This window comes from Centruroides sculpturatus, unplaced genomic scaffold, assembly GCF_000671375.1.
Source record: "Centruroides sculpturatus isolate CEXI.00-Female unplaced genomic scaffold, Cexi_2.0 scaffold996, whole genome shotgun sequence".
NCBI classification, from domain to species: Eukaryota; Metazoa; Arthropoda; class Arachnida; order Scorpiones; family Buthidae; genus Centruroides; species Centruroides sculpturatus.
This window is the reverse complement of record NW_019385236.1, coordinates 92,214-105,669: the sequence shown is the minus strand read 5'-3', so window position 1 is coordinate 105,669 and position 13,456 is coordinate 92,214. Positions and strand designations below refer to the sequence as shown.

The following is a 13,456-nucleotide window of genomic DNA, read 5'->3' as shown; positions in this document are numbered from 1 at the left end:
GTAAAACTAAAGATGTAACTTGTAAACAGTACTGGAACAAGATGTCAACAAATTCATATGAAAACAGCTCTTTGCTTTCAAGCAATGTTTAATGAGCAGAAACATTCTTGGCTTTATTAATAAGCTTTCATCAGTTTCCAAAGACAAAACCTAGGAACTGGAGAAGTCCTATTTATAAGATCAAAAATGTTTTCTCTCATTAAATATTGCCAGAAAGTGTAAAGATGTTTTCGTGTGAATGTGTTGCAAACTATAAAGATGCTTATATTTTTGGCTAATAAGCCATCTTCAAGTATCTAGAATTTGAAAGTTTGACTGCATAGAAATGAGTCTTGCACAATATACTGTACTAATAGTTCAAAGGATTAGCACTGTGAGCAGATAAAAGCAAAAATAAAAATACTTAGATGATAAAGTGCTAGTAAAACCAAATCTGAGCCAGTATTCAAAAATTGGGGATTCTTTGTTGTTATCACAATTATCATTATTGGTATTGATTTTCAAATTATTGCTATTTTCAAGTAATATGTTAATTTTGTGCTATCACATGAATATTATTTACAATCAAGTACGGTGGATTACGTATACATCAGATTGACAGATTTTTAGTAGAAAATGCTTCTGAGAATAGAAGAGTGCCATTCTATAAATATTTTCTATACATAAAATTTTAAAAAAATGTTATTTAATGAATTATCAAATGTAGTATAAAAGTTTTATAAATTAAACTTATTGAGATTATCGGTTTTATTAATTTATATACCATATTATACTGTACATAATTTTTATGTAACATGCACCAGCAATTGATACAATAGTACAGAAGAGTGTATTTTATATTTTAATAGTAGTTAATAATGATTATATTACAACTAAATATGTCAATGTTTTTCTCTTTAATTATAGACATGCTTACACTCTCAAAGCATTTTATCTTTCAGTTGACTAAATTAACAGTGATTTTCTTAAACTGTTTAACATTTCTTTGTTGTATCATTCCATTTTTCCATTTTATATATATATATATATATATATACACACAGTGTAATACCATATTTTTTCATGTGAATGTAATGACAACAAATTATAGTTATAATGATTGACAACAAATTATTGCATTTATATATATATATATTTTTTTTTTTTGCAAAATGTAATTAATATTTATTGAAAAATTGTATAAATTATGAAGTTTTGTTTAAAAGTTATTTAGTGTAATCTTAACTGAAATAATGTTTCTAATTACTGAGGTAAATTATTCTGTTGAATAATGGTTTGAATTATAACAAGCAATAACTTCATAATTAATTTTCTCAGAATTCATTATATCATGTCATTTGCATATCAACATGCAATGGAACCATTTTAGATCAATTTAAATGATTATCTGATTTACATAGAATGAGTTCCAATTACTGTTAACAGAATCAATCAATTCAGACGGTAACATTGTAAATTAAACAAAATTCGATTAGGAACTAATACGTATTTTTTAAATTATTATTTTCATATTTCCCATGTAATTTATAATGATATTTGTGATTCTAGTATTGGCCGCTTAGAGGTCAATGAAAGTTTGAGAAGGTCAATTAAACTTTGCAAATATAAAAAAATCTTTTAAAATATTAAAATTTTACACATTATTTTTGCTTTTAAATAAATGTAGGAAGATATCTTTTTAAAATTATGTTAGATGCTATGACATACATTAAATAATATTATATTATATATAATATGTATAGAATATAATATTGAAGGGGTCAATGGGAAAATTTTTCTTAAAAGGGATCCCTACACAAAAAATGTTGGAAACCCCTACTCTAAAGCCAACTCTCTCAAAAAGGCTGAGCTTTAGGATCACATACCACTAGTTATCAATGTAACTAATGTGCATTGTATAATTTATTGTTGTTTAAAACTGTTTTTTTCCTCCTCTAATTAATAAAATAATATAATTTTAATAANCACCCGAAAAATCTCTTTTTGTCAAGCCTGGACTCTCACACTTTTATTAGTTCATATTTTTTATTTGTGATGTAATTTGTACATAAATATATATATATATTTTTATGTACAAATTACATCACAAATATATATATATATATTTTCCTATTTTTGCCCTGTGTTTTTTTTTTCCATAATATAAACTGTATACCTATGCTTTTTTAACCTGAAGATGATTGTTTTAAAATGGAAGCAAACACTTGTTTTTTGGTATATATTAATTTTTTTGCTGATTTATTGGTGTTTGTGTAGTACTAGATTATTTATCTATATTACGCCATTAGTATCATAGAGATTGGGAGAAGAATATGTTTGCTGCACACAAAGTATTTTTCATGTTTTCTAAAACCCCTCTTCATGACTTCAGACAAAAGAAAACTGTTTGAGAGTTTGTAATTAAAATTTAAGATTGTCATGTAACCAACCATTCTGTTTCAAATTGCCTTTTAAACACAGATAGCCCATTGGCTATCCACACAAAACTATGATAATTGAAATTACTTATGTCTTATTGAAGTAACAAATTGATGGATGAATAAACTACTATAATGCTGATTCGTAGAATCATGTAATATAAAGTGTAATTAATTAGATTAAGAAAAAATGTGAGAGTAAAAATTATTCATAAATTTTTTTTTCTTTCTTTCAGGAAAGCATAATTTCAAAGGAACTAAAGTTTTTTATATCAATGGCTAGAACTTTATTTTTTTATGTATGTGCATCTTGATCCTTAATTATATATGAGTTGGTTTAAACGTGAAAGCCCACTTCGGGCAAGTTTCGGCCGTAAATCGTATACGCCCCCACAGCCGCCTGACGTGAAAACGTGTTTAGAAGCTTTCCAAAGACATTGGCAACAAGCATGGAGTGTTATGGAAAAAACATAGTAAGTGTTTATTAAAATTGTATTTTCTTTTTTGTATTGTAATTATAATTTTGATAACTGTCACATTATCATCATTTGCAAGATATTTTTATTTAAAAAAAAATAAACAGATTTAATATATATATATATATACAGTAGAGCGTCAATTATCCAAATCAATTAGGGACTGGAATTGTTTGGAAAATCGATTTTTCGGATAACTGATTATGTACGAAAAAATATATTAACCTATCCCATGTTGAAATTCGTTCAAATCCTGGCATGTCCTCAAGTATCCTCTCATGGTCACGCCGGTGCTACCAGTGACAAAAATAATATTGGAGTAGGCCTAGACAGCCAAAGATTGCAGTGCCACAACACTAGCAGAAATTAAAATTTGCTGACTGGAAAGCTTTCAGTTAATTGATGTTTCGGTGATCAGTATTCAGATAATCGATGCTCTACTATGTATATATATACTGTAGAAATACAGGTTTTTTTGCTGTCATAGAAGAAAAGAAAAGCTGATTGTGTGATGTCAAGGGTAAAACTAAAGATGTAACTTGTAAACAGTACTGGAACAAGATGTCAACAAATTCATATGAAAACAGCTCTTTGCTTTCAAGCAATGTTTAATGAGCAGAAACATTCTTGGCTTTATTAATAAGCTTTCATCAGTTTCCAAAGACAAAACCTAGGAACTGGAGAAGTCCTATTTATAAGATCAAAAATGTTTTCTCTCATTAAATATTGCCAGAAAGTGTAAAGATGTTTTCGTGTGAATGTGTTGCAAACTATAAAGATGCTTATATTTTTGGCTAATAAGCCATCTTCAAGTATCTAGAATTTGAAAGTTTGACTGCATAGAAATGAGTCTTGCACAATATACTGTACCAATAGTTCAAAGGATTAGCACTGTGAGCAGATAAAAGCAAAAATAAAAATACTTAGATGATAAAGTGCTAGTAAAACCAAATCTGAGCCAGTATTCAAAAATTGGGGAGTTAAACTACTAGACAAATTACCGGTACATGTAAACACCACTGTTAAACCTTTACTTCCGGTAAGAAATGATACACAAACAAAAACCATTTTCGATCTTAATCAAGATCTGCCTCAGGTTTTGGATCACTTGAGTTACAATTATGGAATGCAAAGATTTAAACATTTTTAAATACAAATTATTTTAACCAGATTGGAATTAAGAACTAAGATTTAAACTGAAATGATAAATTAAATATACATAAATAGACAGAAGTCCACCCATAAGTGTAAATTGTTTGTTTGTTTGTGTATCATTTTTACTGGAAGTAAAGGTTTAATAGTGGTGTTTATGGACATAAATATTTATTCAGAGTAAGTGTTTTTTGTGATTACATTTTTGTCATTGGACCTGTCGTATTCAACACTTCCATTCTTGTATGACATCTCCAATGTTGTTAGTGTTAAAAATGTCAGTTGATTTATGAATTTTATATGTCCTAACAGTTCAAACTTATGCCATTGATTGGTTTCATTCAAAGGTTTATAAAGGCATGCAGTAGTTCTTTTTGAATCATCAGAATGAACGATGGAAAGTTTTACTATTAATAATAAACTATTTGTACCAAGTTTCAATTCATGATGTAGAAAAACTACAGATAGAATAACTTTTATCCTTCATAATTAAATATTTGGTAATTTTACCTAGAGGTAGACGAAAATAGTTCTGGAGGCAAAGATCAGACAGATGAATGGATGGTTAACTGGCAATGTATCAAATATGAATAACTAAAGATTCGTCTTGAACATTCTTATTAATTGCATATGCAATTGATGATGATGATGAAGAAGAACAAGGAAAACCTAATTTGTGAATGAATTATCAATTTAGCTACTTAGAATGTTTATTGAAAATAAAAACAGTGAATATTCTTTCAAATGGCGATGCAAATGCATTGCACTTTTAATTGAGAAAACTAAATTTATTTTTTAACCTCTTTCAATGTAAACAATAACAAGCCTGATTTATTATTATAGTCAAATATTAACCACTAGATTGTCAAGCTACAATTGAGCTAAAGATTATATCCAAAACTCTGTAATTTAGCCTAATTCATTTATCTTTAAGCCAAATTCTGGTGTGTGTGTGTATATGTATATTTATACAAACAATCCCACTAACCTGATTACTTTAATTAAAACCATATGATCTGCCAAACTATCGGGCTATAATAAGGCTAAGTTAATAATAGATATGAAATAATTTGTCAAGGGCAGGGATGACAAACCTTTTTGAGTGTGTATGCCTTACAATAAGCATACTTACAGGGTTTGTCCAAAAAGTAATGTCAGTGATTTTACTGTGAAGCGAGTATACGTCACAGTGTCCTTGGATCAGTGGAAGGAGGAGTCAGGTTATGCACGTGTGGTCGCTTAATCGCTTCTGGAGAGTAAGGACAGACATTTTCATGAACCTTATTTTCGTCTCCTGTGCAAGCGGCGATGCAGCGCTCGATTGAGCAAAGGATTGCCATCAAGTTTTGTGTGAAACTTGGCAAGTCCAGAGTGGAAACTTTTCTCATGATAAAGACGGCCTTTGCTGATGATTGTTTATCGGAATGCCAAGTCTACCAGTGGCTCATGGCATTTGTTGAAGGCCATGAAGAGGTCAGTGATGAAGCCCATGCTGGAAAGACCATCACTGATGAAAATGTGACACATGTGACTGAACTCAGACTGTTGTTTGAGTGTTTGTTTAATGGCACAGACATTAAACATTCCAAAAAATACCATTCACAAGATTGTGACAAACAGTCTGCAGATGAGAAGTGTGCGCAAAAAGCTGGTGCCCAAAGTGTTAAGAGACAACCAAAAATTGCGCCGAATTGAAACATGTCAAGAACTTTGGGATTTGTGTGAAAGTGACCCCCCCACTTTTTAGACAATGTCGTCACAGGTGATGAGTGTTGGGTCTTTGAGTACGACCCCAAAACAAAAAGGCAATGTGCTGAGTGGCACACCTCGGCATCCCCTCGCCCCAAGAAGGCCAGTCAAAGATCAAGGCAATGCTCATTGTGTTTTTTGACATCAAGGACTCATCCACCATGAGTTTGTACCACATGGTGTAACTGTCAATGCCAAATTCTACATGGAAGTGCTCAAAAGACTCAAACAAAGGGTTCATCACGTCCGGCCCACACCGCCTTCCTCAAAACCTGCTTCCTGGCCAATTCAAGGTGCCAACGGTTCCCCAACTGCCTTACAGTACTGACATGGTGCCCCCCCAACTTCTTCTTGTTCCTGTGCTTGAAAACTTCCATGAAAGGGCATCATTTCGGGACAGTTGACAAAGTTAAAGAGGCTTGTGCCACAGCTCTAAAGGACATTTTGGAAAAGGCCTACCGTGATGCCTTTGATGCCTGGAAATCTCACTGGAAGCAATGTATCGAGGCAGTAGGAGCCTATTTTGAAACCTTTTAATGTATTGTACCAATTGGTTCAATAAATGTCTTCTAATTGACTCACTGACATTACTTTTCAGACAAACCCTGTATATTTAAAAATAGTTGTGTGCGCCAAAGTTTTAGACTTTGAATAACAATATTTTTAAACAAGTAAAACAGCAAGGCCATATTTGGGACAAGACTATATCTTAGAGACTCACTACTAAGCGAGATCACTTCGATGCTCTCGGCATGTCTCGTTCTCATTCTCCAATCTTTAGTATTGCTGGTTTTGAGCACAATCGTTCAAACTTCGCCACGAGGTCGTCCACAATGCATTTTCAGTGAAATTAACCTATCCAACGTCAAAATTTCTCTCCGTTGCATGTCTCCCCAGGTTGAATTTTTGTCAATGCCTGACAAAAATTTTCCATTTTTGAAAAAAATAATCATGGCTATTGTATCATCCGAAATTATTTTTTTAGTTTGCACAAACAAAATATATACATTAATAAATGTAAAAAGAAAATACATTATATTTCGGAAGATAGTTTTAATATAAAATTGTAACGACTAGTGCCATCTATTATCAAAAACATTCCAATGCTGAAACAAGATATCTCGGGTCAACCAGTTGAGGTCAGCATGCCACAACCAGAGTATGTCGGGAATAACACGGGACAGGTAAATGGGTTTTTTCAACAAATCATTTGTCAAAATTTAATTTTGCAGCGTTCTCATTTCCAACTTCCCAATAAGCAATCATGTGCAAATCTCGCACTAGTGCCTGTTTGTAGAAAGAGTGTCGCCATTCTGTATTTTATTTTGACTCAGTCTTGGTTCCTTGAGTACCTACAAGTCTGGTTTTTTTTATGCATGCATGATTTGGGCACACAATACTCTGTGCCAAATTGCAACTCCTGACATGTACTCCTTCATACTTCTAAGTTGGTAAGCCAGGACAGCACCACAATTTTATAAACAAGACATAGTCTTGTCAATAAGTGAAATAAATATGCTTTAATTAGAATAAATATAAAGAAGCTGATTGAAAAAAGGATGATCGGGTGATAAACTGAAAGAACAATTGAAAAAGACTGGTTGTTTGATCTTTTATGTGCCAGATGATTTCTCCCAACATGTCACTTTTGGCACAAGTGCCACAGGTTCACCACCCCTGGTCTAGAGGTAGATGGTTAGGCCACCATCTTGTGATAATCTTAACTTATTAGCTTAGCTATATTATGGCTCAATAATTCATTATATCATTTGGTTTTAAATTATGGAGTTTCATATGTAATTCATTAGCTTAATTATAGCCTGAATATTTAGTAGTTGAGATTTGGTTATTTGGATCTTTTAAATTTTGGATCATATGAACATGAATGTATGATACACTATAGAAAAATTGGTAAAAACTTGATGATAAATGAGTTTGTTAAGATGTTTTAGCAATGGAAAATGTAGATAAATAATATATTTTAATTATTACTAGCAGATAAGCTCGGCGTTGCTTGGGCAAAAAGTAACAATAGCGAAGATTAAAATTATTACATTACAGCCAATCTTATCCATTTTCACAGAATGCAAGAATTAGGTTTCCCTGTTTCCAGACTAATTAGAAAATTTTTAGATGGGTCTAAAATTATGTTCGATTTAACGCAAAAAACTGCATTTGCACCTGTAAATCTTGCACGTTGCTTTCTCTTAACATTTCCATTGTTGAAGCCTTAATCCTGTCACTTTCCCCACGGGGCAATTTCAAAAAATCCCTTGTTAGTGTGCGTTCTTGTGACATACCCTAAAGCTGGATGCACACATGCGGCGCGGCAAGGAAAAGTGGCAGGATGACGTTACTTTTTCTCGCCGCAAAAGTTGGTTGAATTTTATCTTTTATGGCAACTGCCGCCAAGACGCATTTCTATCAGCCAATAACAGTTTGTCTGGTAGTCACGTGAGAAAATACAATCACGTGGTGTTTTAATGGCGGAAAGTTCGACGCGGTTAACTGAGATAACTAACTTCAGAATAAAAAGGAATGATAATAAATTTAACGCACATTCTACACAAATAATCATATATAATTTAATTCAAAGAACAAAAACAACCGAATCTTACTCGAAATAGTATTCTTTATCGAGGAATAAGCGTATTTTGTACACCAGTTCTTTATCAATCCAAGAAAATATCTCTAATCAAAATCTTTGTTTGAATCTTTGACAAAATCTTCTAACTAAATAAAGTAAGCCGTACGAAACAAAATTTGTAAACACGTGGATAGTGACAATATCGGTATCATTTGCCATCTTGAATACTGAATGCATGTGTCAAAATGTAAGCGGATTGCCGCCGCTCAGCGAAGATGCGTTTGCGACACCACTTTTCCTTGCCGTACTGCATGTGTGCATCCGACTTAACTGTGTACCAAATTTCAAGTTTCAACTCCTAACCATGCTGAAATGCTCACGATGAAATGCTCATATACATGTGTGCCATCTATCGTAGGATAAATGTACTATGCCAGAAACCTTTGCGGGAGTGTATTAAAAAACTTCCCAAAGTTTCATGGCAATCAGATAAATGGTGTAGTAATGCATGAAGGACAGACAGACATACATTCATTTTTATATATATAGATTATTAGCAGAAAATTATTTGTATTTAACATTAGATATAGATTGAATGAAAGCTTTAATTTTTATATTTTAAGTTGAAACATTTTTAATGTTAACTAAAATATAAATTTAAAACTGTTTTTATTTAGTGTAAATCCACAGTTTATCCCTCCAACTATTGATGATGTCACAAGTGTTATAAACCATTTTGACCAAATGGTTAATCTTCTTCTCCAAGAAATTGTATCTATCCAACAGCCAAAAGGTCAAGAAGTTTTACTTTTAAATCATAATTGTATCACTTCAGGAGTGGAACAATTAATTGAAAGTCCTATACTCAAATTAGCACTTTCAGAAAAAATTTTAGATAAACTTTTCGCATGGTCAGTTCTCACAGGAGAATATATTGATATTATGAAGATAGAACAATTAAAGCATTATGAGGTAATGTTAAGATTTGTTAAATCATTTACTAAACCTATTTTAAACTTACTTTCAATTATCTTAAAATGATTGCTTTTCATATTTAACAATAAAACTTACATTGCATTTATAATTTATATTTTTCTAATTTTCAGAGATTAGTTAGTCATTCACCTCAGAATTTATTTCATAAGCCTATTGTCCGTCCTCTGCTCAGTCTTCTTGCATCTTGTACAGATTGTTCTCCGGTAGAAGTAGAAAAACGACTGGTTTTATTATTAAATACATTGTGTGTTTGTCTCACAAAATATCCAGACTTGTTAAAAGTATTTTTTGATGCTAGTCCAGAACAGGGATCAGCAAGGTGAGAGTTTTGATAATCAAAATTTGTTTTTAATCCATATTATTTAACAGAATAAATGATAAATTATCACTCGTGTTCTTTAAGTAAAATTTAAGAATGTTTGAATGGAGGTTGATTGTTTAGTGTTATTTTGCGTTACACAAAGACTGAATCTGCTTAGTTTGACAAATGTTGAATTAAGTCTTTAAGCATTATATTTTCATATTTATAACCTGCAATGGTATATATCCATAGTAAAATTATTAGAACAAAATAAAACCTTTACATAATCTGCCTATCATATTCCAAGCATCTTTGAGAGTAGCCATTACTCCATAGGTGCAACTTTGTGATTACAGTTTAAAATCCTCCTCATTGCATAATCCGGTCTTGTCAAATTTAACTTTAAACATAGAAAATCTACAGATCATATGCATGAAAATACATGTTTCTGTTATTGTAATTGAAATTTCTGTGTTAAATGAAAACTAATTTTAAGAAATGTATATTATAATTTTGAGTTATTTAATATGTAAATATTAAATAATTTAAAAGCTTTTAGTATTTATTAAATTTTCTTCAGTATTATTTTTCCAGTTTTAATATATTTATTTTTAATTTGATACTTTTGTAATATATTATATTTGACTTATTTATTATACATTTATAACATTCTAGACTTCTCATTTTTTGTTCTGTTGGGTTTTTTCAGCTATGTTTTAACAAAATTGAAACTTTATCTTTTATTATACCAATAATAAAAGCATTAACCTTAACATTTAACACCTCACTATAACTAGATATAGTAATAATATGTTACATACCCAAACTCCAGCAAATATTTGTGAGTTTGTATGAAGAACAAATGTTTTTGGTGGGGTAAACCCGTGGTTCTCGATCTTCTTGAAGTCAGGAAACACTAAATTTTGACATTTTTTTCCATGGAACACAATACATCAGCTTTAAAGCAGAGGTGGCAAAACCTTTTTGAAATCAAGAGCGCACTCAGTCTAGTATATGACATCATTGAAGTTTGCTGATTACATTTCCATACAAAAATTATTTTACATTGTATTGATTTTTCCTGGAACACTTGAAGTGGCTTCACGGAACTCCCATGTTCTGCAGACAATGGATTAAGAATCACGGATTTAAGCCACCATTGTCAGGTTATGTTAACTTTTCAAACTTTGAGCAACTTCTCTGATCAAATGTTTTCTTTCTTTTGAAATTTGGAATGTCACATGCATTGAAGTATTAACATTAAATATTGCTTACTGATTGGTCAGTTGTGGCAGTAGCACCCTTTATGCTGGATACATTTATTCATTCAGTCTGTTCTTATTACATTGATATCAATAATTTACTTTTCTGATGGAAATAATTTAATTAACATAAGATTTTATAATTATTTACTTCGTTGTAATTAATTTTTTGCTGAATAACAACTATCTATGTTATTAAATTAATAATAGAAATGAAATTTGTGAATAATTCAAAATGAATGTAAAATGAAAAATTTTAATTCCTAATAAAACTCTATATCAAAACATAAATCATTAATTTAAAATTGCTGTCATGGAAAAGTCACTGACCAATGAGAGAAATCTGAAAGTTATGAATTTATCAGACATGGAAAAAATCTATGGGAAAAATTAAAAATCTTATTTAGTATTCAATTTCTAAACGTATACAATAAATATGGACGTGGTCTTTGATTTAGTGTCAGTAGAATCAAACACTGTGTATGGGTGTGGCTGTAATTTTAATGTACTGCATATTATAAATTTTTTAAAAAAATGATAATTTTTTTAAATCTAAAGACATGGTATTATATCAAAGTACATGTGAAAACTATATACTATGTACATTGACAGAGCTATTGAGCTTTCAAATTCCTTCCAAAAAGAACAATATTATCTCCAAAATAAGATGCTTGATAGCTTTATCAATGTATCTTATAGATAGCATTATGAATAATTATAATTTTGTAAATTAATTGTTTTAAATACCTTTTGTTTTCAGATTTTTGATTTTTTCACTTCTAATTCCTTTTGTCCATCGAGAAGGTGCCATTGGTCAGCAAGCTCGTGATGCCTTACTATTATGCATGGCATTGTCACGACGGAATGAAAGTATTGGAATGTATATTGCAGAACATTCAAATTTTTGTCCTGTAAGTATATATACATATATAAATACAGAAAAATACAGGAACTCAAATCTTATTTAACCCCTTCATTCAATATCATTAATTAAATTGATATAAGATTAATATTAAAATACATTAAAAATACTTAAAACTGAAAAAAAAACGAAAGAAATGCGTTAATTTTGAAGAAAAACCTTCAAATTTTATTTTCCTTTGTTTCGCCTTTCTGTGAAATTTAACACCGATGAGTCATTGTTTACACAGCTGGGTGACCTTGAACACAGCTGGAGTCCGATTTCCCGGGACATTCTCATAGACGTCTCGGGAGGACAAGGGTTTAAAGTAGGGTGACTATAAGCGAAATTTTTAAATATTTTTAAAAAATTCAAACTTTTATTGCGATTCCCGACCCCCATAATTAATTAATTTTATATTTAAAAAAATATATTAATTAAAAAAATTAAAAAACCATTGGAGGTCGTTTTTGACATCAGAAACTAGCTTTAAATAACTTTACCGAATGAATATCCGTGCACTACAACTTAAAAACCATGAAATAAATTTGATAAAAAAAACTCCCATTAAAAAACAACTGAGCCTTAATCGAGCCTTATTAAAGGCTAATTAAAATCGCGATAAAAATTTTTTCGCGCGGGCAAAAAATTTTGAAAAAATTTGGGGACCTAAAAAACATTCCAAAAATTCAAAAAAAAAAATTTTTTTTCAAAAATGGCCTTAAGGACCACATTTTTCGTAACGCTATGTAGGCTTGACGAGTTAACTCGTCAATGGAGACTGAGGGGTTAATTACTAGACACTGTTAATGTCCTAATACATATTACAAGAAACATTTAAATCCTGAAGATTTTTTTATTTTGGACTTGAGGATAACATTTTCAACTGCAAATAATTAAATAATCATGAATTTTTATATTGATATTTTCCATTATTAAATGGACTGTCAATGTTTTAAGTATATATATGAAGTATCCCATTATAAGCTTATTTTATAAAATAAGACAACAATAGCCGGTCATAACAGCACTTAGCTTATAACAGAACCAATAAGATATAATGAAGTATCAACATTACTTGATCAACAATGGTGAATGACTAAGAAACAAGATTCTGGTTTTTCAACCTTGAAAAACACAAAGAAATTGGTTTAGTAATGTTTGTGCAGATACTTCAAATAATTAAAATGAATTATGACAATGTTTATTCTATTTTATATTGATATGTAGTATGGTAAGAAAAACAAACTAAGTTTATATCAAATATAATAATTGAATTAATGAGAGATGGTATATATTTATATTTAAAGATTTAAATGTTGTTTAATATTCTTAAAGAAACATATGCTAGATCAAGTAAGGAAATTTAGAGAATATGATTCTTTTCAAACAACAAAAAGTAATCAAGAACACCTGAACACTCAAAAACCTTGTTTTCAAAAAATAATGATGATAAATGAACTTTGTGCCAAAGTAGTCACTTTGGTGCAAGTTCCTAAAAGAATCAATATATTAATAACTATATATTTGTCAATATTAGATTTACATAACTATTAAGTAAATGTAAAATCTACAAAAATATGATTAGTGAAAGTTACATACTTAGAATTAACCC

At 30.4% G+C, this 13,456-nt stretch overlaps 1 protein-coding gene across 2 annotated transcripts in view; it reads left to right on the top strand.

The window, feature by feature from the left end:
- Window positions 1-13,456, top strand: part of LOC111636526 (FTS and Hook-interacting protein-like) — a 57,865-nt gene that overhangs the window by 18,835 nt on the left and 25,574 nt on the right. The window contains exons 1-4 of one of the 2 annotated variants that reach the window (XM_023381807.1): window positions 2,648-2,890; window positions 9,059-9,353; window positions 9,488-9,696; window positions 11,701-11,851. In XM_023381807.1, coding sequence (XP_023237575.1) covers window positions 2,745-2,890; window positions 9,059-9,353; window positions 9,488-9,696; window positions 11,701-11,851 — 801 coding nt within the window. In that variant the 5' untranslated portion in view covers window positions 2,648-2,744. Of the gene's footprint in view, window positions 1-2,647; window positions 2,891-9,058; window positions 9,354-9,487; window positions 9,697-11,700; window positions 11,852-13,456 lie in introns of those variants that run through there. The other variant, XM_023381808.1, reaches the window with a different exon arrangement.